This window comes from Schistocerca serialis, chromosome 5 (assembly GCF_023864345.2).
Source record: "Schistocerca serialis cubense isolate TAMUIC-IGC-003099 chromosome 5, iqSchSeri2.2, whole genome shotgun sequence".
In the NCBI taxonomy this organism is placed as follows: domain Eukaryota; kingdom Metazoa; phylum Arthropoda; class Insecta; order Orthoptera; family Acrididae; genus Schistocerca; species Schistocerca serialis.
In genome coordinates, this window is record NC_064642.1 from 94,862,433 (window position 1) to 94,886,601 (window position 24,169).

Below are 24,169 nucleotides of genomic sequence, written 5' to 3' on the forward strand. Positions count from 1 at the left end.
GTGAAGCTTTGCAGTGGGGACAAGTAGGGGGGTTCTTGCAGGCAGAGGTAACGTGGTCGTTGTATGTGAGACAGCGTTGGCAGTGGTAGGATTGGACTGGGGAACGGGAGGGGTCCACCTTATGACGGCGATTGTAGATGAGGGCTCCCTCGGTGAGGAGACGGTCAATGGAGGAGGAGGAGGGTTTGGTGAATATCCGCATGAGAAAAGTCGGCCCGGCATCATTGAAGATGCGACGGTCTGAGCAGATTTCAATGTCGGGCCGGGAGTTCAGTTCTGCCAACACCTCAGCCTCCGTGATCACGGGGCTAAGCATCGTGATCATAGCGGTGAAGGTTGGCAGATATCGGGGAGGTTGAGGCTGACGGGGAGAGGACGGGGTGTGGTAGGGGGTGAGGGTTGCACGTTGGCCAAATTGGATACGGGGGATGCGGGAGAGGAGATCAGTGTGGAAGGAAGCATTGGGGGATTTAATGAGGACCGAGTCCTTGCGAGGAATCAAAAGGGAGATGGGGGCATTGGGGTAGTATTTCTGGATGGCGAGGGTGAGGGAGCGGGCATCAAGGAATTGAGGGTCAGGATTGGAGAGGACAAAGGTGTGGGTGGCAGGCGTGGTGGGGGTGGGGTCGAGGGTCAGGGTCGCGTCCACGGGGGTGGGTGGGTCACGGGGATTGGGTTTTTTTTTGGAGGAGATTTCAGGGGAAGGGTCAACATTCGGGCACTTTGAAGTTTTCGTGGTCGCGACCGGGTGGAGAGGGGGCTAGGGGACGGGTTGCAGGGGGAGATGGCGGGGGCCAGTACCACCCTGAGCAGCGGATGACGCAGAAGGAGGGGGCGTGGGTGTCACAGAGACAGTGGAACGTCGAGCCGAAGTCCGCGCTGGCTTGGAGCCCGTCGGAGGCGGTGCAGGGAGCGGCAGAAAGTCAGTAGCTGTCGATGGGGTGACAGTGATAGGGCGACGTTTGCCATGTAATTTATTTGTGTACACTAACTGATCACAAGTATCTGGAGAAAACTATGTATTGTGGAATTGGCCGCTAGATGTCACGAGAGGCAGACCTGACACTGTAAAAGGCGGCAGGCAGTAATAGCAGAATGGGTCGGTCAGGAAAGCTCAGTGATTTCGAACGTGAACTAGTCACTGGATGTGACCTGAGTAACAAGTGAGGTACAGTTAAGCATTTCTAAAGCTGCGTAGTCGACTATTGGTGATGTGATTGTGAAGTGGAAATGCAAAGAACAACCCAAAGAGATTCTGGTCGTATGTAAAGTACACCCATGGCAAGAAAACAGCCAATACCGTCACTGCGCGATAGCGATGGAAATGTTACCGATGATGGTGTCATTAAAGTGGAGATACTAAATACAGTTTTCCGTAATTCCTTCACGAAAGAAGACGAAGTAAATATTCCAGAATTCGAAACCAGAACAGCTGTTAGCATGAGTGACATAAAAGTAGATATCTTAGGTGTTGCGAAACAACTCAAATCACCTAAGAACGGCCCGCATCTCGTGGTCGTGCGGTAGCGTTCTCGCTTCCCATGCCCGGGTTCCCGGGTTCGATTCCCGGCGGGGTCAGGGATTTTCTCTGCCTCGTGATGGCTGGGTGTTGTGTGCTGTCCTTAGGTTAGTTAGGTTTAAGTAGTTCTAAGTTCTAGGGGACTGATGACCATAGATGTTAAGTCCCATAGTGCTCAGAGCCATTTGAACCATTTTTGAACCTAAGCACGGCAAGTCTTCCGATCCAGGCGGTATACCAATCAGGTTCCTTTCAGAGTATGAGACACAATAGCGCCTTTCTTAGCAATCATAAACAACCGCTCACTTGACGAAAAGTTTGTTCTTAAAGACTGGAAAGTAGCACAGGTCACATCAATATTCAAGAAAAGAAATAGGAGTAACCCATTGAATTACAGACCCATATCACTGATCTCAATTCTCAATTTGCAGTAGGATTTTGCAGCATATACTATACTCAAACATTCTGAATCACCTTGAATGGTTCTGAGCACTATGGGACATCTTTATTCCCATGAAGTAATGAGTGCTGTGTACAAGGAATCTCAGATCGATTCCATATTCCTAGATTTCCAGAAGGCTTTTGATACCTTTCCTCACAAGCGACTATTAAACAAATTGCGTGCATATGGAGTATCGTCTGAGTTGTGTGGCTGGATTCGTGATTTCCTCTCAGAGAGGTCGCAGTTCGTAGTGATAGACGGTAAATCATCAAGTAGAACAGAAGTGATATCTGGCGTTCCGCAAGGTAGTGTCATAGGCCCTCTGCTGTTCCTGATTTACATAAATGATCTAGGTGATAATATGAGCAACCCCCTTAGATTGTTTTCAGATGATGCTGTAATTTACCGTCTAGTAATATCATCAGACGGTCAATTACAATTACAAAATGATCTAGAGAGAATTTCTGTATGATGTGAAAGGTGGCAATTGGCACTAAACAAAGGTAAGTGCGCAGTCATCCACATGGGTACTAAAAGAAACCCGATAAGTTTTCGGTATACGATAAATCGCACAAATTAAAGGGCTGTCAATTCGATGAAATACCTAGGAATTACAATTACGAGCAACTGAAATTAGAAAGACCACATAGATAATATGGTGGGGAAGGCGAAACAATGACTGCGCTTTGTTGGCAGAACACATAGAAGATGCGACAAACCCACTAAAGAGACAGTCTACATTACACTTGTCCGTCCTCTGCTGGAATATTGCTGTGCGGTATGGGATCCTTACCAGGTAGGATTGACGGAGTACATCGAAAAAGTGCAAAGAAGGGCAGTTCGTTTCGTGTTATCGCGCAATAGGGGTGACAGAGTCACTGATATGATACGCGAGCTGGGGTGGCAGTCACTGAAACAAAGGCGGTTTTCTTTGCGGCGAGATCTATTTAGAAATTTGAATCACCAACTTTGTCTTCCGAATGCGAAAATATTTTGTTGACACCCACCTACGTAGGGAGAAATGATCATCATAGTAAAATAAGAGGAATCAGAGCTCGGACGGAAAGATTTAAGTGTTCCTTTTCCCACGCGCCATTCGAGAGTGGAATGGTAGAGAAGTAGTATGAAAATGGTTCGATGAACCCTCTGCCCGGCATTTAAGTGTGAATTGCAGAGTAACCATATAGATGTAGGTGTAGATGTAGAACTAAATCAAGATCAGGCAGAAAATGGTTCAAATGGCTCTGAGCACTATGGGACTCAACTGCTGAGGTCATTAGTCCCCTAGAACTTAGAACTAGTTAAACCTAAGGACATCACAAACATCCATGCCCGAGGCAGGATTCGAACCTGCGACCGTCGCGGTCTTGCGGTTCCAGACTGCAGCGCCTTTAACCGCACAGCCACTTCGGCCGGCGATCAGGCAGACCTCAACTACTGACAGACAGGGGCCATTGAAGGAATCACTCGTGAAGGAATCACTCAAACCACCTAACACAATGAGTGTGCATAGTCGATTAAAAAGGATGGGGTGCAATGGTCGAGTGGATCATCATAAGCTACAGATTTCTGTAGTCAGTGCTAAACGTTTTGTAAAGGGCGACACCACTGCACCATCAATGGCTGGAAATGAGTGATATGGCGTGAGGAATTATGCTATACTAGTAGTAGGACTGAACAGGTTCTACCTCAGTGGGCCTACCATTCTCGTTATGTAACCAAACTGGTCACTTGGCCATGCCCATTATCACACATGTGTAAACAAACTAGACAGTTGGCTGTGGCCCTTGTGTAAGCAAAATGGCTACCAGATGCTTTTAGACTTATATTAATTACTATAATTTATGACACAATATAGTCATCACTATCATAACATGGCTGCCTCTCTATTTAGTGACTCTAATCTAATTTGTAACCCATATTATCTTTGGTTGCTATTGTTTATGATCCAAAATGGTCACTGGATGTTTATCCCAATTACCATTATCTTAATTAGTATAATATATGACCAAAAATGGCCGTCTTCCCCATCCTCCACGCACTTTCCATGTCTGCCTCCCTTCTCCCCACTGCTCTGGGCCAATTCACTGACAATTTGCAGTAGAATATTGCATCCAATGACATTTCTACAAGCAGTTCAGTGTACAATAACCTTCCATTGCTGTTTATAATTCTGGAGCAATTTGTTATAGTTTTGTATAAAACCTTGGCAATGTCCTTATAGTATTCCAAATACCCACTTTCAACTACTTTTCAAGACTGTCATCCAATGACAAGTAGATTATCATAAATATGAGGCTTCCAATGTTTAATAGTCACCACAGTGCATTATTTAAACATAGACACTCTTGTTGTGTACACATTACACTATGGTTTCATGTACACAATTATTACAGTACGTTATTTAAACAAATAAACTTCTACTACATACCAAGTCTATCATTAAATAACTGAAGACATCACCATATTACGCTGATATTCCACATTTAAACAATTTCTCACACCTGTGCTGTTACTGCCACCAGTGGATAGGATAGGAACAGTAATGACATATTTACTAGAAAGAAATAAAATGTGGAATGGTCTCACCCATGGGCGACTGCCACTCATGCCGCAAGGACCCAGACTGCAGCTGCCACAGCCTTCAGCTGGGCCATCGTTTTGAAGACAGCTTCACATGCATGTCTTGTACTTATTGTTGCTGCTTTGCATCCGAGGGATGCAACCAGTAGCCACCACCTCAGAGATCAAGTGTGGAATGATTTTAAGAGCACGATGAGAGTGTGGGCTAGCTGATCACTACCAGGACCCCTGTTTAAACAGGCCACACCATCCAGCAGCAACAAGATCAGATATGCCTTTGTTCTTCTTCACCAAACTGTTCACTGCAATGAGGGACTACCAGGCCAGTGCAATGTAAGTAATGACCGCCTGTTTAATAATTGTATAACTGCCCTCATGCATACAGATTTATTTTGGCTGTAAAGGGATTTTTATACTTCCTCCAAATACTTTCAAGTGCTTCCCAGTATTCCTGTTGCTGTCACATTCTCCTTCCCATGTTGAAGAAATGCTGTTTTTTGCGTTTGTGCTGTTTTTTGCAGAGACATACTTGGACATCTAACCCACTTTCTCCAGTTAAAAAATTTCACTAGGCTCTCAGAACAGACATTACAGTTAGAGCAGGTGGCTTTCTTCGTTTAACTTCCACAATGCTGGCAGTACTGTAGTGATCAGAGATACAGGCTGTCTCTCATAAGACTTGTCAAGTGTATTTTCTTGGGTGTTTTGGTAGACTTGCAATTTCGTTGTAGCAATTTATAGCTGGAATGAGCCCAAACAAATCCACTCATCATGTTTTTCATGTGATGTCCAAAGTCAATGGAAAGTGCCAGTTTGTTTCCTGTTATGAACAAAATGATTTTATAAACCCATTCGATAAAGCAGTCCGAAATTAGTCCAGTGTGATATTTCTTTAATCAGTATGTATTGACATGAAGAGAAGCCAGTACTTCACTAGAGCAAACTGCAGCACACAAGCTTAGATATTAGCACCCCAAAATACTAATCTATCCATGTCAGCTAAGTACCAAGTGAGACTGGATGTGTAATACAGTAGTCATCCAATTCATTAAGCGCCAGACTCCAGTCATAGTGTATTGTATAAGAAATTAAGTTAGAGTATTGCCGTGTGCTGCTACCTTTCCCTATATTCTTACCATTAACAAATGTTCTATTAAAAGTGATACATACCATGTATAAATTCCATCTTCCTTATTTTGAAATGCAATTTCCTTATTGTCATCAGCACTTCTGTTTCTGTAATTGCAATTTACATCACAAGTTGGCAATTGTCCAACAATGTTATTTTATACAGTGATAAACTCCTTCCACAACTAAGAAATTGATGGGTTCCTATGACGTCTGCATGACAGTGAAGAACCAACATATATTACCAAAGTTCATTCACTTTCAAGAGTGGCTTCCATACCACCACCAAATTCTCCCTCACTTAAGTTCCAAAATGCTGACACTATTGTGGCAATGAGAGATTTATGATCAAACTAGTGTATTACGACAAGCGAGCTACATGTGTTTCGTAGGAATCTAAATGGGATTCCATGGAGGAAACGCAACAGCTCTCCAAGATAATGCCACTGTCTATACTAAAATCAGATGTGTGCTGGAGAGTACTTTTATCAGTTCACTGTCTTTTGTACACCTTAAATTCTGTGTATATGTGATCATATTCACCTTCAGATATGCAGTCATCCTATTCAATGCCCACATGAACTTAAGGCTTTTTTTTACAATATCGGTGAACTGGCATGTTCTGTCTATGGAAAAATACACAGCACCATGTACACTTTGTCTGTCTGAAACACTTTGTTTTTCTAAAAATATAGTCTCATGGTCCAGTAATTTCAGTGCTGTACAACCAAACACTGTTACTGTTGAGATGATAATATGACCTCCGCTGCTGTTGCTGGCAGTGGTGGTGCCTCTGCTGGAGAAAACTTTGATTGGCACCTTCGTGTGGGTTTTATTCTGTGGTGAGTTGACTGTCGATGTACAGCTGATTTCAACATAAGTGCTTCCACTCTGTTTGACTGAACTGAACATTTTAACATTTTTATATACTCTCTAGTTCAACTACGATGGCAAACACTAGGTCTGCCGCTTTTCCAATATCGATGCATTTGCATCTGCAATCTGGAAAATAAAATGTACTTATGAACATCACTTTGGCAGCTAACTAGATGGTTTAACTGGTGGGTTTATATACACACAGCCACTTCTAACACTGGCTGCTGTCTACCAATCGTGGCAAACCGCGTCAGTCAGGAGTGTCAGGGAGGCCTATCAAGTCGAAACCAATTGTTCCATGGTGGGCAGATTTGGAGCATGTAAAAGCCTGTTGGCCTTGGGTGATGGGATGTGGATACCTAGATGAGCCCAGTCGGTCCAGGGTGTACAAATTGGGTGAAGTGATGTGGAGGGCTACTATTTTGAATTACCTGGATAGAGGTCAAGCTACAGGAAAAAAGTAGGTCATAGACTAAAAATAGATTTTGCGGAAGGTGATGAATTGTTTTTATAAGCAAGGGAAACAGTGGGATGGGGGCAATACTCTGTAAATACTGAAGTGAGTGTCGTTTAACTCGATTCTTGTAAAGAAAGGGGTTTTTGCAGTATACTTTTTCCTCTAATCTTCTACATAGCCTGAAAACGGATCAGTGACCCAGAATTGCACACAACATGCCATTTGTAATAAGGTCATTGTCCAGCCTGGGGGTGCTTTAACTGTCAGTAAATGACTCCTGTATGGGATTAGAATCATCAGAAGCGTTGCAAATAGATGGGTGCTTTGCCGTACTTATTATTTTATTCCCTAGTATAGCTGCTGCTAGTCTGTGACCAGTGTTTCAGGATGACAAAAAATGTTGCAGGAATTGCATTACTTGTTCTTGGATGGCAGGAATAGTTGTGAAGAGGTTATTATGTGATTGGTACACAGTACGATAATCCTGCTTGTTGGTAGTCAGACGTGGTCGACTTGTAACACCTATTTTCGACTTATTTTTGTATTTGTATCGATATTTCTATGTCAATGTGTAGTGTTGCTTATGTAGAGAGTTGTATATGTCATGGAAATTCTTTGGCTATGTACACATATTTAAGTTATGTGAACTTTTTGAACGATGTCGCTTAAAATGTGCTTGTGAATTTCAATAAATACTGGAATGATTGTTATACAGGGTGAGTCACCTAACATTACCGCTGGATATATTTCGTAAACCACATCAAATACTGACGAACCGATTCCACAGACCGAACGTGAGGAGAGGGGCTAGTGTAATTGGTTAATACAAACCATAAAAAAATGCACGGAAGTATGTTTATAACACAAACTTACGTTTTTTTAAATGGAACCCCGTTAGTTTTGTTAGCACATCTGAACATATAAACAAATACGTAATTAGTGCCGTTTGTTGCATTGTAAAATGTTAATTACATCCGGAGATATTGTAACCTAAAGTTGACGCTTGAGTACCACTCCTCCGCTGTTCGATCGTGTGTATCGGAGAGCACCGAATTGCGTAGGGATCCAAAGGGAACGGTGATGGACCTTAGGTACAGAAGAGACTGGAACAGCACATTACGTCCACATGCTAACACCTTTTTATTGGTCTTTTTCACTGACGCACATGTACATTACCATGAGGGGTGAGGTACACGTACATACGTGGGTTCCGTTTTCAATTACGGAGTGGAATAGAGTGTGTCCCGACATGTCAGGCCAATAGATGTTCAATGTGGTGGCCATCATTTGCTGCACACAATTGCAATCTCTGGCGTATTGAATGTCGTACACGCCGCAGTACATCTGGTGTAATGTCGCCGCAGGCTGCCACAATACGTTGTTTCACATCCTCTGGGGTTGTAGGCACATCACGGTACGCATTCTCCTTTAACGTACCCCACAGAAAGAAGTCCAGAGGTGTAAGATCAGGAGAACGGGCTGGCCAATTTGTGCGTCCTCCACGTCCTATGAAACGCCCGTCGAACATCCTGTCAAGGATCAGCCTAGTGTTAATTGCGGAATGTGCAGGTGCACCATCATGCTGATACCACATACGTCGACGCGTTTCCAGTGGGACATTTTCGAGCAACGTTGGCAGATCATTCTGTAGAAACGCGATGTATGTTGCAGTGCTCTCCGATACACACGATCGAACAGCGGAGGAGTGGTACTCAAGCGTCAACTTTATGTTACAATATCTCCGGATGTAATTAACATTTCACAATGCAACAAACGGCACTGATTACGTATTTGTTTATATGTTCAGATGTGCTAACAAAAGTAACGGGGTTCCATTTAAAAAAAACGTAGGTTTGTGTTAAAAAACATACTTCCGTGCATTTTTTTATGGTTTGTATTAACCAATTACACTAGCCCCTCTCCTCGCGTTCGGTCTGTGGAATCGGTTCGTCAGTAGTTGATGTAGTTTACGAAATATATCCAGCGGTAACGTTAGGTGACTCACCCTGTATAGTGTACTACACTCCTGGAAATTGAAATAAGAACACCGTGAATTCATTGTCCCAGGAAGGGGAAACTTTATTGACACATTCCTGGGGTCAGATACATCACATGATCACACTGACAGAACCACAGGCACATAGACACAGGCAACAGAGCATGCACAATGTCGGCACTAGTACAGTGTATATCCACCCTTCGCAGCAATGCAGGCTGCTATTCTCCCATGGAGATGATCGTAGAGATGCTGGATGTAGTCCTGTGGAACGGCTTGCCATGCCATTTCCACCTGGCGCCTCAGTTGGACCAGCGTTCGTGCTGGACGTGCAGACCGCGTGAGACGACGCTTCATCCAGTCCCAAACATGCTCAATGGGGGACAGATCCGGAGATCTTGCTGGCCAGGGTAGTTGACTTACACCTTCTGGAGCACGTTGGGTGGCACGGGATACACGCGGACGTGCATTGTCCTGTTGGAACAGCAAGTTCCCTTGCCGGTCTAGGAATGGTAGAACGATGGGTTCGATGACGGTTTGGATGTACCGTGCACTATTCAGTGTTCCCTCGACGATCACCAGTGGTGTACGGCCAGTGTAGGAGATCGCTCCCCACACCATGATGCCGGGTGCTGGCCCTGTGTGCCTCGGTCGTATGCAGTCCTGATTGTGGCGCTCACCTGCACGGCGCCAAACACGCATACGACCATCATTGGCACCAAGGCAGAAGCGACTCTCATCGCTGAAGACGACACGTCTCCATTCGTCCTTCCATTCACGCCTGTCGCGACACCACTGGAGGCGGGCTGCACGATGTTGGGGCGTGAGCGGAAGACGGCCTAACGGTGTGCGGGACCGTAGCCCAGCTTCATGGAGACGGTTGCGAATGGTCCTCGCCGATACCCCAGGAGCAACAGTGTCCCTAATTTGCTGGGAAGTGGCGGTGCGGTCCCCTACGGCACTGCGTAGGATCCTACGGTCTTGGCGTGCATCCGTGCGTCGCTGCGGTCCGGTCCCAGGTCGACGGGCACGTGCACCTTCCGCCGACCACTGGCGACAACATCGATGTACTGTGGAGACCTCACGCCCCACGTGTTGAGCAATTCGGCGGTACGTCCACCCGGCCTCCCGCATGCCCACTATACGCCCTCGCTCAAAGTCCGTCAACTGCACATACGGTTCACGTCCACGCTGTCGCGGCATGCTACCAGTGTTAAAGACTGCGATGGAGCTCCGTATGCCACGGCAAACTGGCTGACACTGACGGCGGCGGTGCACAAATGCTGCGCAGCTAGCGCCATTCGACGGCCAACACCGCGGTTCCTGGTGTGTCCGCTGTGCCGTGCGTGTGATCATTGCTTGTACAGCCCCCTCGCAGTGTCCGGAGCAAGTACGGTGGGTCTGACACACCGGTGTCAATGTGTTCTTTTTTCCATTTCCAGGAGTGTATAAATGACTTGGTCCATAGTTAGGGAAGCGTAGGGTTGAATGTAAAAGATGTGGAGAATCCCCGCAGCTACGGAAGCAGCCTGGCGGAGTGGGAAAGGTGTGGCTGTCGTGCAAGTGGCAACTCGTCCTTTGTGACGGGTAAGGAGTCTGGGCTGAACACTGCTGTGGTTAACACCTCGCTAGCAGTAGCGGATCATTGTTGTTCATATTCTTGGAGTTTTGAAGCAAGAGGACGTCAAGAGCAGTGTTTATAGGCCACAGGTGCTGCATTTGTTGATAATACTATCATGGCATGGTTTTTGGCCCTATAAAAATATAATTCCGACGCCAGGAAGATCTGTAACAGGGCGAGATCAATAGTACTGCCATGACTGTATCACCGCCATATTAGCAGCCACTGAAAATTACGCCAGCCTTCCACTAAATGGTGACAGTTGTTGATTTTAAAAACAATCGTGGTCTTGCTAAAGACCCTATCTTACACCCGGAATTCTGGGTGCCTCACGTTTTTATTTTGTCAGGCAGCGTATTTCCCTGGGTTGCGTGCATTCCAGTACCATCTTGCTGTGCAACTTAAATGTGGTGAGGCACCATACTATATCAACATGTAGAACCAGTGGCAGACATTCAAGTAAGTTTGGTATGTCGTCGCCCAAGAACCTTTGGCAGGAAGTTCCAGACAATCGCTTTGGAAAGAACAGGATAGGAGTAGTGAGGGGCAAGAGTTTGAAAAAAGCATCTGCTGAAAGAGGGACAACTGTACTGCACATGGGTCGATGTGTGCCCACATGTACTCACGGTGGCCGTTGTCGAGCGTTTGTGTCTTGAAAGATGTTCGGTTGGTGCACAGCACAGTGTCGTCAAAAACTGGGACTTGATGGATTTCTCCATGAAAACACCAAACAGAAGGACGAAATCAGCTGATGGTGTTAGCTGTAGAGACTTCTGACTAATAAGTACCTCCTAATGAGGGAACAGTGATGTCGCTTGACACAAAAAACGTTCATGGAGAAAAAAGAAATGAAACGATTTGTAGTTTACGTTAAGTGGTGTCACATGATACTGTTGTAGATGGAGTGAGAAATCATGGTGTCCTACAACGAATAAACGAGAGTAAAACAACTAGGCTACAGTAAGTCACCGAGATACAGTGGTTAGGCCAACATTGGGATAAATGTAGTTGCAGAAAATTGTAGTTGAAGGGATGGCGGAAGGGGAGAACCGCGAGGTAGGCCTAGATTTGAATGTATAAGGGACATTATTGGTGATGTGGGATGAAGACAGAAGAGATGAGATTTCTAAGGAAGGCAAAGAACTGCACAAGAACAGACATGATTAGAATGGAAGATATTAGAACACAATTAAATATTTTCTATATCAATGAATAAATTCACAAATATCGTGAAGGTTGGTGACAACACCTCATGAGAATGACAGGTCACACATACCGGACTACAAGTCGAACTGGAAAAAGAGAGATATTGGAAGCCCCAGGAAAACATGGAAATGATTTTGTTTGTGATTTCCGAATGGGAATCCTTGAAACGACGATGATAATAATGATGATGATAGTGACGATGAGTATCCAGGTTAGGGCTGCCTCACAATAAATGTGTCAGTGCCACATTTCTTAAATAAAACATAGCATTAATTTACTTAGTACTAAGTTAAGATTCACCTAAGGCAAGCTGCTGAATATGCACTACTTGTCGTAGAGTAGCAAGTGGTTGTGGTGGTGATATTATCTCATAGTAACAGCAGAAATGGTAGAATTATTGTGTGTGATCTAACCAACATGATTACTGATGATTTTGATGATAATGAACTTGTGTGGACTGTCCGTTTGTGCTGCGTAGTGTTGGTTATTTTAGTGTGTGTGGCGGAGCGTGTTGATCGGCAGTTTTTTGAGACATCGCAAATTCGTTATTAGGACTTTAAGAACGCCGTGAATCAGTGACTGCATTACGGTATTGAAAGCAGTCGTTTTCGGTGTTTTAGGGTAATGTGGTTCCAGTAGTTAGGCTTAGATAAAGAGGACCGCTGCAAGCAACAGAAATGGAAACTGCATCAAACCAACCTTAAAGGTGATTGCAGGAATGTTTCCGACTTATATTACTGGCCATTAAAATGAAAATAACAAAATTTTACTTATTACGCGTTTACAATATAGTAGGAAGAATGCAATAATAAAATAATTTGGGGGTATATATGGTGTGGAATGTACACAGAGCAGCAGTCTCTGCAACAAGAATGATTCTATCCCGATTGAGCATCGAGTCGTATTGGATGACAGGGTGTGTTATTCGTTGCCGCTTTATCTCTGTGCCAGAGTCCAATCACCTGATGGTCATACTCCTTTCAGAAGATTTTCTGGATGTTCCCATTTCCTCTCCTACATTCTATATCTGTGCTATTCGATGGGAAGCGTGCCCCCACTAGAATACAATCTCCCACTGCACTGTCTGCACTAAGGGAGATCTGAGGCCTCCACCATTGTAAACTGCCGCCTCCTCGCTCTCCCCTCACTCAGAGCAGTAAATGCCCGCCCCTGCAGAATACGACAAGTCTCTTCCCAGCCCTTTTTTAGCTGATAGAAGCTTCTGCCCCCTATGAACGATGGACCTTGCCGGTGGTGAGGAGGCTTGAGTGCCTCAGCGATAGAGATGGCCGTACTGTAGGTGCAACCACAACGGAGGGGTATCTGTTGAGAGGCCAGACAAACAGGTGGTTCTTGAAGAGGGGCAGCAGCCTTTTCAGTAGGTGCAGGGGAAACAGTCTGGTTGATTGACTGATCTGGCCTCGTAATATTGACCAAAACGGCGTTGCTATGCTGGTACTGCATAGACATAGGTTGGTTGGTTGATTTGGGGAGGGGACCAAACTGCGAGGTCATCGGCACCGTCAGATTATTGAAGGATAGGGAAGGAAGTCGGCCGTGCCCTTTCAAAGGAACCATCCCGTCATTTGCCTGAAGCGATTTAGGGAAATCACGGAAAACCTAAATCACGGTGACCGGACGCGGGTTTGAACCTCGTTCTCCCGAATGCGAGTCCAGTATGCAACCATGCGCCACCTCGCTCGGTGCTGGTACTACGAACGGCTTTGAAAGCAAAGGGAAACTACAGCCGTAATTTTTACCGAGGGCATGCAGCTTTACTGTATCGTTAAATGATGATGGCATCCTCTTAACTAAAATATTCCGGAGGTACAATAGTCCCCCATTCGGATCTCCTTGCGAGGACTGCTGAGGAGGACGTCGTTATCAGGAGAAAACTGGCGTTCTACGGATCGGAGGGTGGAATGTCAGATCCCTTTATCGGACAGGTTCAAAAATTCAAATGGCTCTGAGCACTATGGGACTTAACATCTGAGTTCATCAGTCCCCTATAACTTAGAACTACTTAAACCTAACTAACCTAAGGACATCACACACATCCATGGGTCTTGCGGTAGCGTTCTCGCTTCCCACGCCCGGGTTCCCGGGTTCGATTCCCAGCGGGGTCAGGGATTTTCTCTGCCTCGTGATGACTGGGTGTTATGTGCTGTCCTTAGGTTAGTTAGGTTTAAGTAGTTCTACGTTCTAGGGGACTGATGACCATAGATGTTAAGTCCCATAGTGCTCAGAGCCATTTGAACCATTTTGAACACATCCATGCCCGAGGCAGGATTCGAAACTGCGACCGTGGCAGTCGCGCGGTTCTGGACTGAAGCGCCTAGAACTGCTCGGCCACCGCGGCCGGCGGATAGGTAGGTTAGAAAATTTAAAAAAGGAAATGGATAAGTTAAAGTTAGATATAGTGGGAATTAGTGAAGTTCGGTGGCAGGAGGAACAAGACTTCTGGTCAGGTGAATACAGGGTTATAAATACAAAATCAAATAGGGGTAATGCAGGAGTAGGTTTAATAACGAATAAAAAAATAGGATCGCCGGTCAGCTACTACGAACAGCATAGTGACCCCATTATTGGAAACAGACACGAAGCCCACGCCTACGACAGTAGTACAACTTCATATGCCAACTAGCTCCGCAGATGATGAAGAGATTGATGAAATGTATGATGAGATAAAAGAAATTATTCAGATAGTGAAGGGAATCGAAAATTTAATAGTCATGGGGGACTGGAATTTGATAGTAGGAAAGGGAAGAGAAGGAAACGTAGTGGGTGAATTTGGAATGGGAGTAAGGAGTGAAAGAGGAAGTCGCTTGGTAGAATTTTGCACAGAACATAACTTAATCATAGCTAACACTTGGTTTAAGAATCATGAAAGAAGGTTGTATACGTGGAAGAGGCCTGACCACAATCTATTGGTTATGAAATGTAGATCAAAGCTGAAGAAACTGCAAAAAGGTGGGAATATAATGAGATGGGACCTGGATAAACGGAAAGAACCAGAGTTGTAGAGAGTTTCAGAGAGAGTATTATGGAACGATTGATAGGAACAGGGGAAAGAAATACAGTAGAAAAAGAATGGGTAGCTTTGAGAGATGAAATAGTGACGGCAGCAGAGGATCAAGTGGGTAAAAAGACGAGGGCTAGTAGAAATCCTTGGGTAACGGAAGAAATATTGAATTTAATTGATGAAAGGAGAAAATATAGAAATGCAGCAAATGCTGTAGGCAAAAAGAAATACAAACGTCTCAAAAATGAAATCGACAGGAAGTGCAAAATGGCTAAGCGGGGATGGCTAGGGGACAAATGTAGGGATGTAGAGGCATATATCACTAGGGGTAAGAGAGATACTGCCTACAGGAAAATTAGAGACCTTTGGAGGAAAGCGAACAACTTGTATGAATATCAAGAGCTCATATGGAAACCCAGTTCCAAGCAAAAAAGGGAAAGCAGAAAGGTGGAAGGAGTATATAGAGGGTCTATAAAAGGGCGATGTACTTGAGGGCAATATTATGGAAATGGAAGAGGACGTAGGTGAAAATGAAAAGGGAGATGTGATGCTGCGTGAAGAATTTGATAGACCACTGAAAGACCTAAGTCGAAACAAGGCCCCGTGAGTAGACAACATTCCATTAGAGCTACTGATAGCCTTGGGAGAGCCAGCCATGACAAAACTCTATCATCTGGGGAGCAAGATGTATGTGACAGGCGAAATAACATCAGAGTTCAAGAAGAATATAATAATTCCAATTCCACGGAAAGAAGGTGTTGACAGGTGTGAAAATTACGGAACTGTCAGCTTAATAAGTCACGGCTGCAAAATACTGACACGAATTCTCTACAGACGATTGGAAAAAAAGGGAGAAGCCGATCTTGGGGAAGATCAATTAGGAATCCGTAGAAATGCTGGAACACGTAGGGCAATATTGATCCTACAACTTATCTTAGGAGATAGGTTAAAGGGAGGCAAACCTACGTTTCCATCATTTGTAGACTTAGAGAAAGCTTTTGACGATGTTGACTAGAATACTCTCTTTCAGATTCTGAAGGTGGCAGCGGTAAAATACAAGGGGCGAAAGGCTATTTACAATTTGTACAGAAAGCAGATAGCAGTTATAAGAGTCGAGGGGCATGAAAGGGAAGCAGTGGTTGGGAAGGGAGTGAGACAGGGTTGTAGCCTATCCCCGATGTTATTCAATCTGTATATTGAGCAAGCAGTAAAGGAAACAAAAGAAAATTTGGAGTAGGAATTAAAATCCATGGAGAAGAAATAAAAACGTTGATGTTTCCCGATGACTGCCGGCCGCGGTGGCCTATGCGGTTCTAGGCGCTCCAGTCCGGAGCCGCGCTGCTGCTACGGTCGCAGGTTCGAATCCTGCCTCGGGCATGGGTGTGTATGATGTCCTTAGGTTAGTTAGGTTTAAGTAGTTCTAAGTTCTAGGGGACTGCTGGCCACAGCAGTTGAGTCCCATAGTGCTCAGAGCCATTTGAACATTTTTTTTTCCCGACGACATAGTAGTTCTGTCAGAGACAACAAAGGACCTGGAAGTTGAACGGAATGGACATTGTCTTGAAATGAGGCTAAAAGATAAACATCAACAAAAGCAAAACCAGGATAATGGAATGTAGTCTAACTGAATCAGGTGATGCTGAGGGAAGTAGATTAGGAAATGAGACACTTAAAGTAGTAAAGGAGTTTTGCTATTTGGGGAACAAAATAACTGATCATGGTCGAAGAAGATAGGATATAAAATATAGACTGGCAATGGCAAAAAAGCGTTTCTGAAAGAGAGAAATTAGTTAACATCAAGCATAGATTTAAGTGTCAGGAAGTCTTTTCTGAAAGTATTTGTATGGAGTGTAGCCATGTATGGATTGAAACATGGACGATAAATAGTTTAGACAAGAAGAGAATAGAAGCTTTTGAGAAGTGGTGCTTCAGAAGAATTCTGAAGATTAGATGGGTAGATCACATAACTAATGAGGAAGTACTGAATAGAATTGGGAAGAAGAGGAATATGTCGCATAACTTGACCCGAAGGAGGGATTGGTTGGTAGGACATGCTCTGAGTCATCAAGGGATTACCAATTTAGTATTGGAGGGTAGTTTCGAGTGTAAAAATCGTAGAGGGAGACCAAGATATGAATACACTAAGCAGATTCAGAAGGATGTAGGTTGCAGAAGTTACTCGGAGACGAAGAAGCTCGCACAGGATAGAGTAGCATGGAGGGCTGCAGAAAACCATTCTCTGGACTGAAGACCACAACAACAACAACAACAACAACAACAACAACAGCAGCTTCTGACTAATGCATGGGCAAAGTCGATGTTTCTATCGGTGCTCAGCTTCAATTAACTCCTGGGTATGTAGTACTATAGAAATTGTTAGTACATAGTGCTAGCCAGTATCCGCAATGAAATGCTTAATAATCCAGTTGTGCATCGTAAACTGTGATCTAACATAAAAATAAATCGAAAAGAATATACAGAATACGAAATGTATGGTACCAAAATTTTGCCCCCTTACAGCCTACATACATGAGCCAAAACATTACGACCATCTGCTTAACAAAGTGATAAAATTTCCTCGGGCTTCCAGCCGTATACTGTGGTTTAAAATCCACGATTTTAAACCACTGGACACGGCTGGAGGCCTGAGAAAATTTTATCACTATATATCGCCGCTAAACTATGCGTTCGTATATTGCTTAATAGACTGTTTGTCCGTTTTGGAACGCAATACATCACTGATTCTGCTTATCAGGGATCCGATAGTTTGTTGTTAAGTTTGTGGAGGTATGTGGCATTAGATGTCTACGCACAGGTAAATCGCGTAAATAACGGGCCTCTGATTTCCGTACACGGTAATGGCGCCCAATAGCGATCCAGATGGGTTCCATAGGACTTTTATCAGGCGAATGTGGTCGCCAAAATATCAACGTGAGTTGACTATAATGCCCCTAATACCACTATAGCATGGTCCTGGCTCCGAGATACGGACAATTAGAATGCTGAATGAAGGTAACGCCGATGGGGGAAGACATCTAGTGTTAAGGAGGTGCGTGTGGTGTGACTGTGTCTCTGATTACTATCACAGGTCCCACGTAAGCCCAGGAGAACGTCTCCCATAGCAAATTACTGCTCCCACCAGCCTGCGTCCGTGGCACGCTGCATATTTCGAACCGCCGTTTACCTCGATTACGGCGTTTATGGAAACGACTAACGACCTATTGTAGCAAAAATATGATTCACCCGAAGAGCCGACACGTTTCCATTGATTGACGGTCGAATTCCGATGGTCCCGTGCTAACTGCAGTCGTAACTGACGATGTCATTGAGTCAACATCTGAACAAGCAGCGGTTGTGTGCTGCGAAGCTCCATGTTCAACAACGTACGACGAATGGTGTGCTCCGAAACACTTGTGCCCCTACCAGTACTGTGCTCTTTCGGCAAAGATGCCACAGATCACCATCTACTTTAAAGAGGAGACAATCCCCCGAACCCCCGATCTGTGAAGTTACTGAGGACGTCCAACCATTTAGCGCTTAGTGGTAGTTTCACTGTTCTACCTCTTTCCGTAGATGCTCACGACAGTAGCACGTGAACATTCGACCAGCTTGGTCATTTTCGAGATACTCGTTCTCAGACTCTGTGTAATGGTAATGCTCCCTTTGTGAAAGTCACTTATCTCCATGGATTTCCAGTTTACAGCCCGTATCTTCGCTAGGGTGATCCCTCGTCGGTGACTGCTCCGCTTATCTTTTTTACCGCGTCAAGTGCCCACAAAGCTAAAGGCGGCATCCAGCGTCGCCGTGGGCTGTGGTCATAATGTTTAGGCTTATCAGTGTGCGAGAAATAACAGAAAAACGAAGAACACTTGTCACTAAGTGCAGCGTCAGCTGGCCATGGATGTCGATGTGAGGCTGGCCTGTCGCTGTCCACCTCACTTGCGACAAAATAGCCGTCAGTGGTTGTCGGTGGTGATGTCAGGAATAGCTGTCAGACACGTGATTTAAGTCCTTCTCAGTGTCGCCCCTGGGTCGATCGGAATCACTACTTTCCGGCAAAAATGTTGCAGCTGATGAGTCCTGCCGATCTGAAAGCGGCAGAAAGAGGCAAGTGAGGAGCGCAGCTTACCGAAGACGCCGACGAGCTTGATGCAGGCGGTGGCGGGGAAGACGCCGTTGCGGCCCTTGCGGCCGCCCATGCAGGGTGCCTCCAGGATGCTGTCCGAGTAGTTGTTGTGGAAGGGGTCGTCGCACGGCCGGTAGCTGCCGTTCACCGACACGCACTTGAAGCAGTCGATGGCCGCCGCTGCAACACAGGCGTCCGTGCAGCTCAGTTCACACGTCATGCTGTAGCTCGGAGCTCTATGAAAAGAGAGAGTTGTGCGCGGAAGCTGCCGACAACACAGCCTAAGCAGAGTTATTAATTCACTACTGAAGATGCAATAAATGGTTCAAATGGTTCTGAGCACTATGGGACTTAACATCTGAGGTCATCAGTCCCCTAGGCTTAGAACTACTTAAACCAAACTAACCTAAGGACAACACACATATCCATGCCCGAGGCAGGATTCGAACCTGCGACCGTAGCAGCAGCGCGGTTCCGGACTGAAGCGCCTAGAACCGCTCGGCCACAGCGGCCGGCTACAATAAATATTCCAGAATTTAAAACAAGGATTTCAATATGCACAATTTAGAAGTGCATGCCCTCAGCGTATCTAAGAAACTTTAAGTCACTCTATAAAGGCAAGTCCTCTGGGTGATGCTGAATACCAGTTGGTTTATTTTCGGAGTATGTTGATGTAATAACCCCATAATTAACAATCGTATACAACAGCTCGTTCTACGAAAGATCCACACCGATATCTAAGGAATGGGAAGATCCACAGGTAACACCAATACACAAGAAAGGAAACAGAAATAACCCTCTTAATTATAGACCCACCTCACTGACATCAATTTGCAGTAAGATTCTGGAAAATATACCGTGTCTGAACATTACGAATTACCTCGAAGAAAACGATCTGTTGTAACCAGCAGAGATTCAGAAAATACAGATCTCATCGAATACAACTGGCTATTTATTCACACGAAGCAATGGGTGCTATGGACAAGAGATCTAATGATGCTTCCATATGTCTAGATTTCCAGAATGCTTTTGGCACCATTCCTTACAAGCGATTTCTTAACAAACGGCGTGCCTTTGCAGCATCGTTTCAGTTGTGCAACTGGGTTTGTCGTTTTCTGTCAGAGAGATCCCAGATCGTTGTAGATGAAGGGAAGGCATCGAATGAAACGGAAGCAAGACCTGGGATTCCCCTAGGAGTCTGTAGATCCTCTGCTGGTCTTACTCTATGTGAACGACTTAGAAGACAATCTGAGCATCCCTCTTAGATTCTTTGTAGATGAGCGTGTCGTTTACCGTTTAGTATTCTTGTCAGAAGATAAATGCTAATAACAAAATGATTTATGAACAATATATGTATGGCAGAAAAAGTACCAGTTGACCATTAGCAATAGGCAGAGTAAGGTGCCCCACCACGATAAAACATACAGTTTTTAAGGTTGACGATTCAATGAAAAATCTAGGATTACAATTACGAACAGCTTAAACTCTACTCAATACACAGAGAATCCTGTGAGAAGGCTAATCAAAGAACACTAAGAAGTCGCAACAGGCCTACAAAGAGACTTATTAGCTACGCTTGTCCTTCCTCTTCTGCAGTATTGCTGCGCCGTAAAGGATCACTACCAGATAACTATTTATTTATTTCACGGAGTAATCATTTTGAATTTACGGCTATTCTCATGTGCAAGTTGAAATGTCACAAAACGTCCTACAAGTCTAAATGACATGTTGTCGTCGAAATGACATACATCTGCTGTTAGAAACCAGTCGTCGCATTACGCGATATAAGTATATATCAAGGATATGTAAAATGGCTGACATGGTGCACTGTGATTAACATTAACAAATTGTACTATGTATCTGGAAGTTATTACACGGATGTGACCTGCATTCATCACGTCACTGATCAACTGACATTAACATATACGGGGTAAACACATAAAATTCGCATCACTAATACTGCGGAAATGAATTCGTAGTTTGGGGGTCGTATTGTTTGTAATAACAGTTAGAAAGCACATTTCTTGTGCAAATATACACTTCTTTAAACGGAACGATGCCAATTAACATTAACAGACTGAAAGTATGATAAATTAGAATGTTAGTAGTGTTCGTTGCAGGAGTCTAGTCCGAGTCGCTTAGAGGTATCTTCTTTTGAAAAGTTCCCACACCGAAACTTGTACAGTACCTGTAGTAGCTCTCACTAAAGAACAACTCATGTGCACACACACCAGTTACGTGGATTATGATCAGTAACGAGACAACTGACCATCACAGGTTGTGTTCAAAATGGCGATCAGCAGCGGCAATATGCACTTCCAGTCTGGCTTGGAAGGAATGGTCCACACGAGCTAGCATTTCAGCCGAGATGTCCGAGCAGGCTGCAGTAACAACTCGTTGTATATCATCGAGTGTAGGTGATATGTCCTTGTGGACACCGTATTTCAGCTTTTCAGCAGAAAAAGAACTACAGACATCAAATACGGGGAAAGGGCTGCCTAAGGTGTAGGTCCTCTGCATCCAATCCAACGTTTTGGAAACAATTTGTGAAGACAAGGTGTAGTATTTCGAGCAGTCTGGGCTAGGCAGCCATCATGTTGGTACAACAGGTTCGTCCTACTCTGCAGAGGAACGTCTTCTAACATCCAATGGTTCAAATGGCTCTGAGCACTGTGGGACTCAACTGCTGAGGTCATTAGTCCCCTAGAACTTAGAACTAGTTAAACCTAACTAACCTAAGGACATCACAAACATCCATGCCCGCGGCAGGATTCGAACCTGCGACCGTAGCGGTCTTGCGGTTCCAGACTGCAGCGCCTTTAACCGCACGGCCACTTCGGCCGGCCTTCTAACGTCCATGGAAGATGGTCTGTTAGGAGGTTGCGATACTTGTGAGCATTCAGTGTTCCATCTATGGAAAATGGGCCTATGTGCTAATGGTTCACTATTCCACATCGTACGTTTACACTCCATGGACGCTGGTGTTCCACGGAGATTTTCAACAGACCAATAGTATTTGTTTCGGCTGTTTATCTGGCCATGATTGGCAAATGTGGCTTCATCACTAAACAGGATACATGATACATCGGAAGTACTCTGTCTTAATGCTCATGTACAGAGGTTAACACTAGTCTTATGACCGTTTCCACGGTATGGAACCTATGTTGATGGAGAATACGTAGGAGCCGCGCGGGATTAGCCGAGCGGTCTTGGGCGCTGCAGTCGTGGCCTGTACGGCTGGTCCCGGCGGAGGTTCGAGTCCTCCCTCGGGCATGGGTGTGTGTGTTTGTCCTTAGGATAATTTAGGTTAAGTAGTGTGTAAGCTTAGGGACTGATGACCTTAGAAGTTAAGTCCCATAAGAAAAAAAAAAAAAAAAAAATACGCAGGACGCTTGCCTGACTCATGCCACCTCCTCCTGCGACTGCGCGGGGGATAACGTGCGGATCAACTGCAACAGCAGCAAGAACGTTAATTTCCCCCTCTTCTGCCGTCACTTGCTTTCTTCTATTACGTTGTCTAGGTGTTACACTACCATCTTACGTAACTGTATTAAGAGGCTTATAAATTATTACTGAGATGTTGACGTCTGTTGGTATACCTTGCCGCATACTCCGTACAAGAATTTACTGCATTCTTCCAATACTTTACATACTCCATGAGCATGTCGGCTTTTTATGCATTGGTAAATCCCATCGTCCGATCACGGTCTACTGCCTGGACTGTCAAACAGTAACTGATTAGCAAGGCGCAATGCATTCAAGGAACACACACGCACACTGTAAGTAAATATAACAACATAACTGACATCGAAATAAGTGTCCAAGGAATAGAAAAGCAACTGGAATCACTCAATAGAGGAAAGTCCACTGGACCTGACGGGATACCAATTCGATTCTACACAGAGTACGCGAAAGAACTTGCCCCCCTTCTAACAGCCGTGTACCGCAAGTCTCTAGAGGAACGGAGAGTTCCAAATGATTGGAAAAGAGCACAGATAGTCCCAGTCTTCAAGAAGGGTCGTCGAGCAGATGCGCAAAACTGTAGACCTATATCTCTTACGTCGATCTCTTGTAGAATTTTAGAACATGTTTTTTGCTCGCGTATCATGTCATTTCTGGAAACCCAGAATCTACTATGTAGGAATCAACATGGATTCCGGAAACAGCGATCGTGTGAGACCCATCTCGCTTTATTTGTTCATGATACCCAGAAAATATTAGATACAGGCTCCCAGGTAGATGCTATTTTTCTTGACTTCCGGAAGGCGTTCGATACAGTTCCGCACTGTCGCCTGATAAACAAAGTAAGAGCCTACGGAATATCAGACCAGCTGTGTGGCTGGATTGAAGAGTTTTTAGCAAACAGAACACAGCATGTTGTTATCAATGGAGAGACGTCTACAGACGTTAAAGTAACCTCTGGCGTGCCACAGGGGAGTGTTATGGGACCATTGCTTTTCACAATATATATAAATGACTTAGTATATAGTGTCGGAAGTTCCATGCGGCTTTTCGCGGATGATGCTGTAGTATACAGAGAAGTTGCAGCATTAGAAAATTGTAGCGAAATGCAGGAAGATCTGCAGCGGATAGGCACTTGGTGCAGGGAGTGGCAACTGACCCTTAACATAGACAAATGTAATGTATTGCGAATACATAGAAAGAAGGATCCTTTATTGTATGATTATATGATAGCGGAACAAACACTGGTAGCAGTTACTTCTGTAAAATATCTGGGAGTAGGCGTGCGGAACGATTTGAAGTGGAATGATCATATAAAATTAATTGTTGGTAAGGCGGGTACCAGGTTGAGATTCATTGGGAGAGTCCTTAGAAAATGTAGTCCATCAACAAAGGAGGTGGCTTACAAAACACTCGTTCGACCTATACTTGAGTATTGCTCATCAGTGTGGGATCCGTACCAGATCGGTCTGACGGAGGAGATAGAGAAGATCCAAAGAAGAGCGGCGCGTTTCGTCACAGGGTTATTTGGTAACCGTGAAAGCGTTACGGAGATGTTTAATAAACTCAAGTGGCAGACTCTGCAAGAGAGGCGCTCTGCATCGCGGTGTAGATTGCTCGCCAGGTTTCGAGAGGGTGCGTTTCTGGATGAGGTATCGAATATATTGCTTCCCCCTACTTATACCTCCCGAGGAGATCACGAATGTAAAATTAGAGAGATTAGAGCGCGCA

At 44.7% G+C, this 24,169-nt stretch overlaps 2 protein-coding genes across 2 annotated transcripts in view; one reads left to right on the plus strand and one right to left on the minus strand.

The window, feature by feature from the left end:
- The window catches only part of LOC126482361 (proline-rich protein HaeIII subfamily 1-like), a 293,138-nt gene that overhangs the window by 199,282 nt on the left and 69,687 nt on the right, over window positions 1-24,169 (plus strand). The window lies entirely within an intron of this gene.
- LOC126481766 (uncharacterized) overlaps window positions 1-24,169 on the minus strand; it is a 264,443-nt gene that overhangs the window by 80,810 nt on the left and 159,464 nt on the right. The window contains exon 2 of the mRNA XM_050105720.1: window positions 18,980-19,156. Coding sequence (XP_049961677.1) covers window positions 18,980-19,156 — 177 coding nt within the window. The remainder of the gene's footprint in view (window positions 1-18,979; window positions 19,157-24,169) is intronic.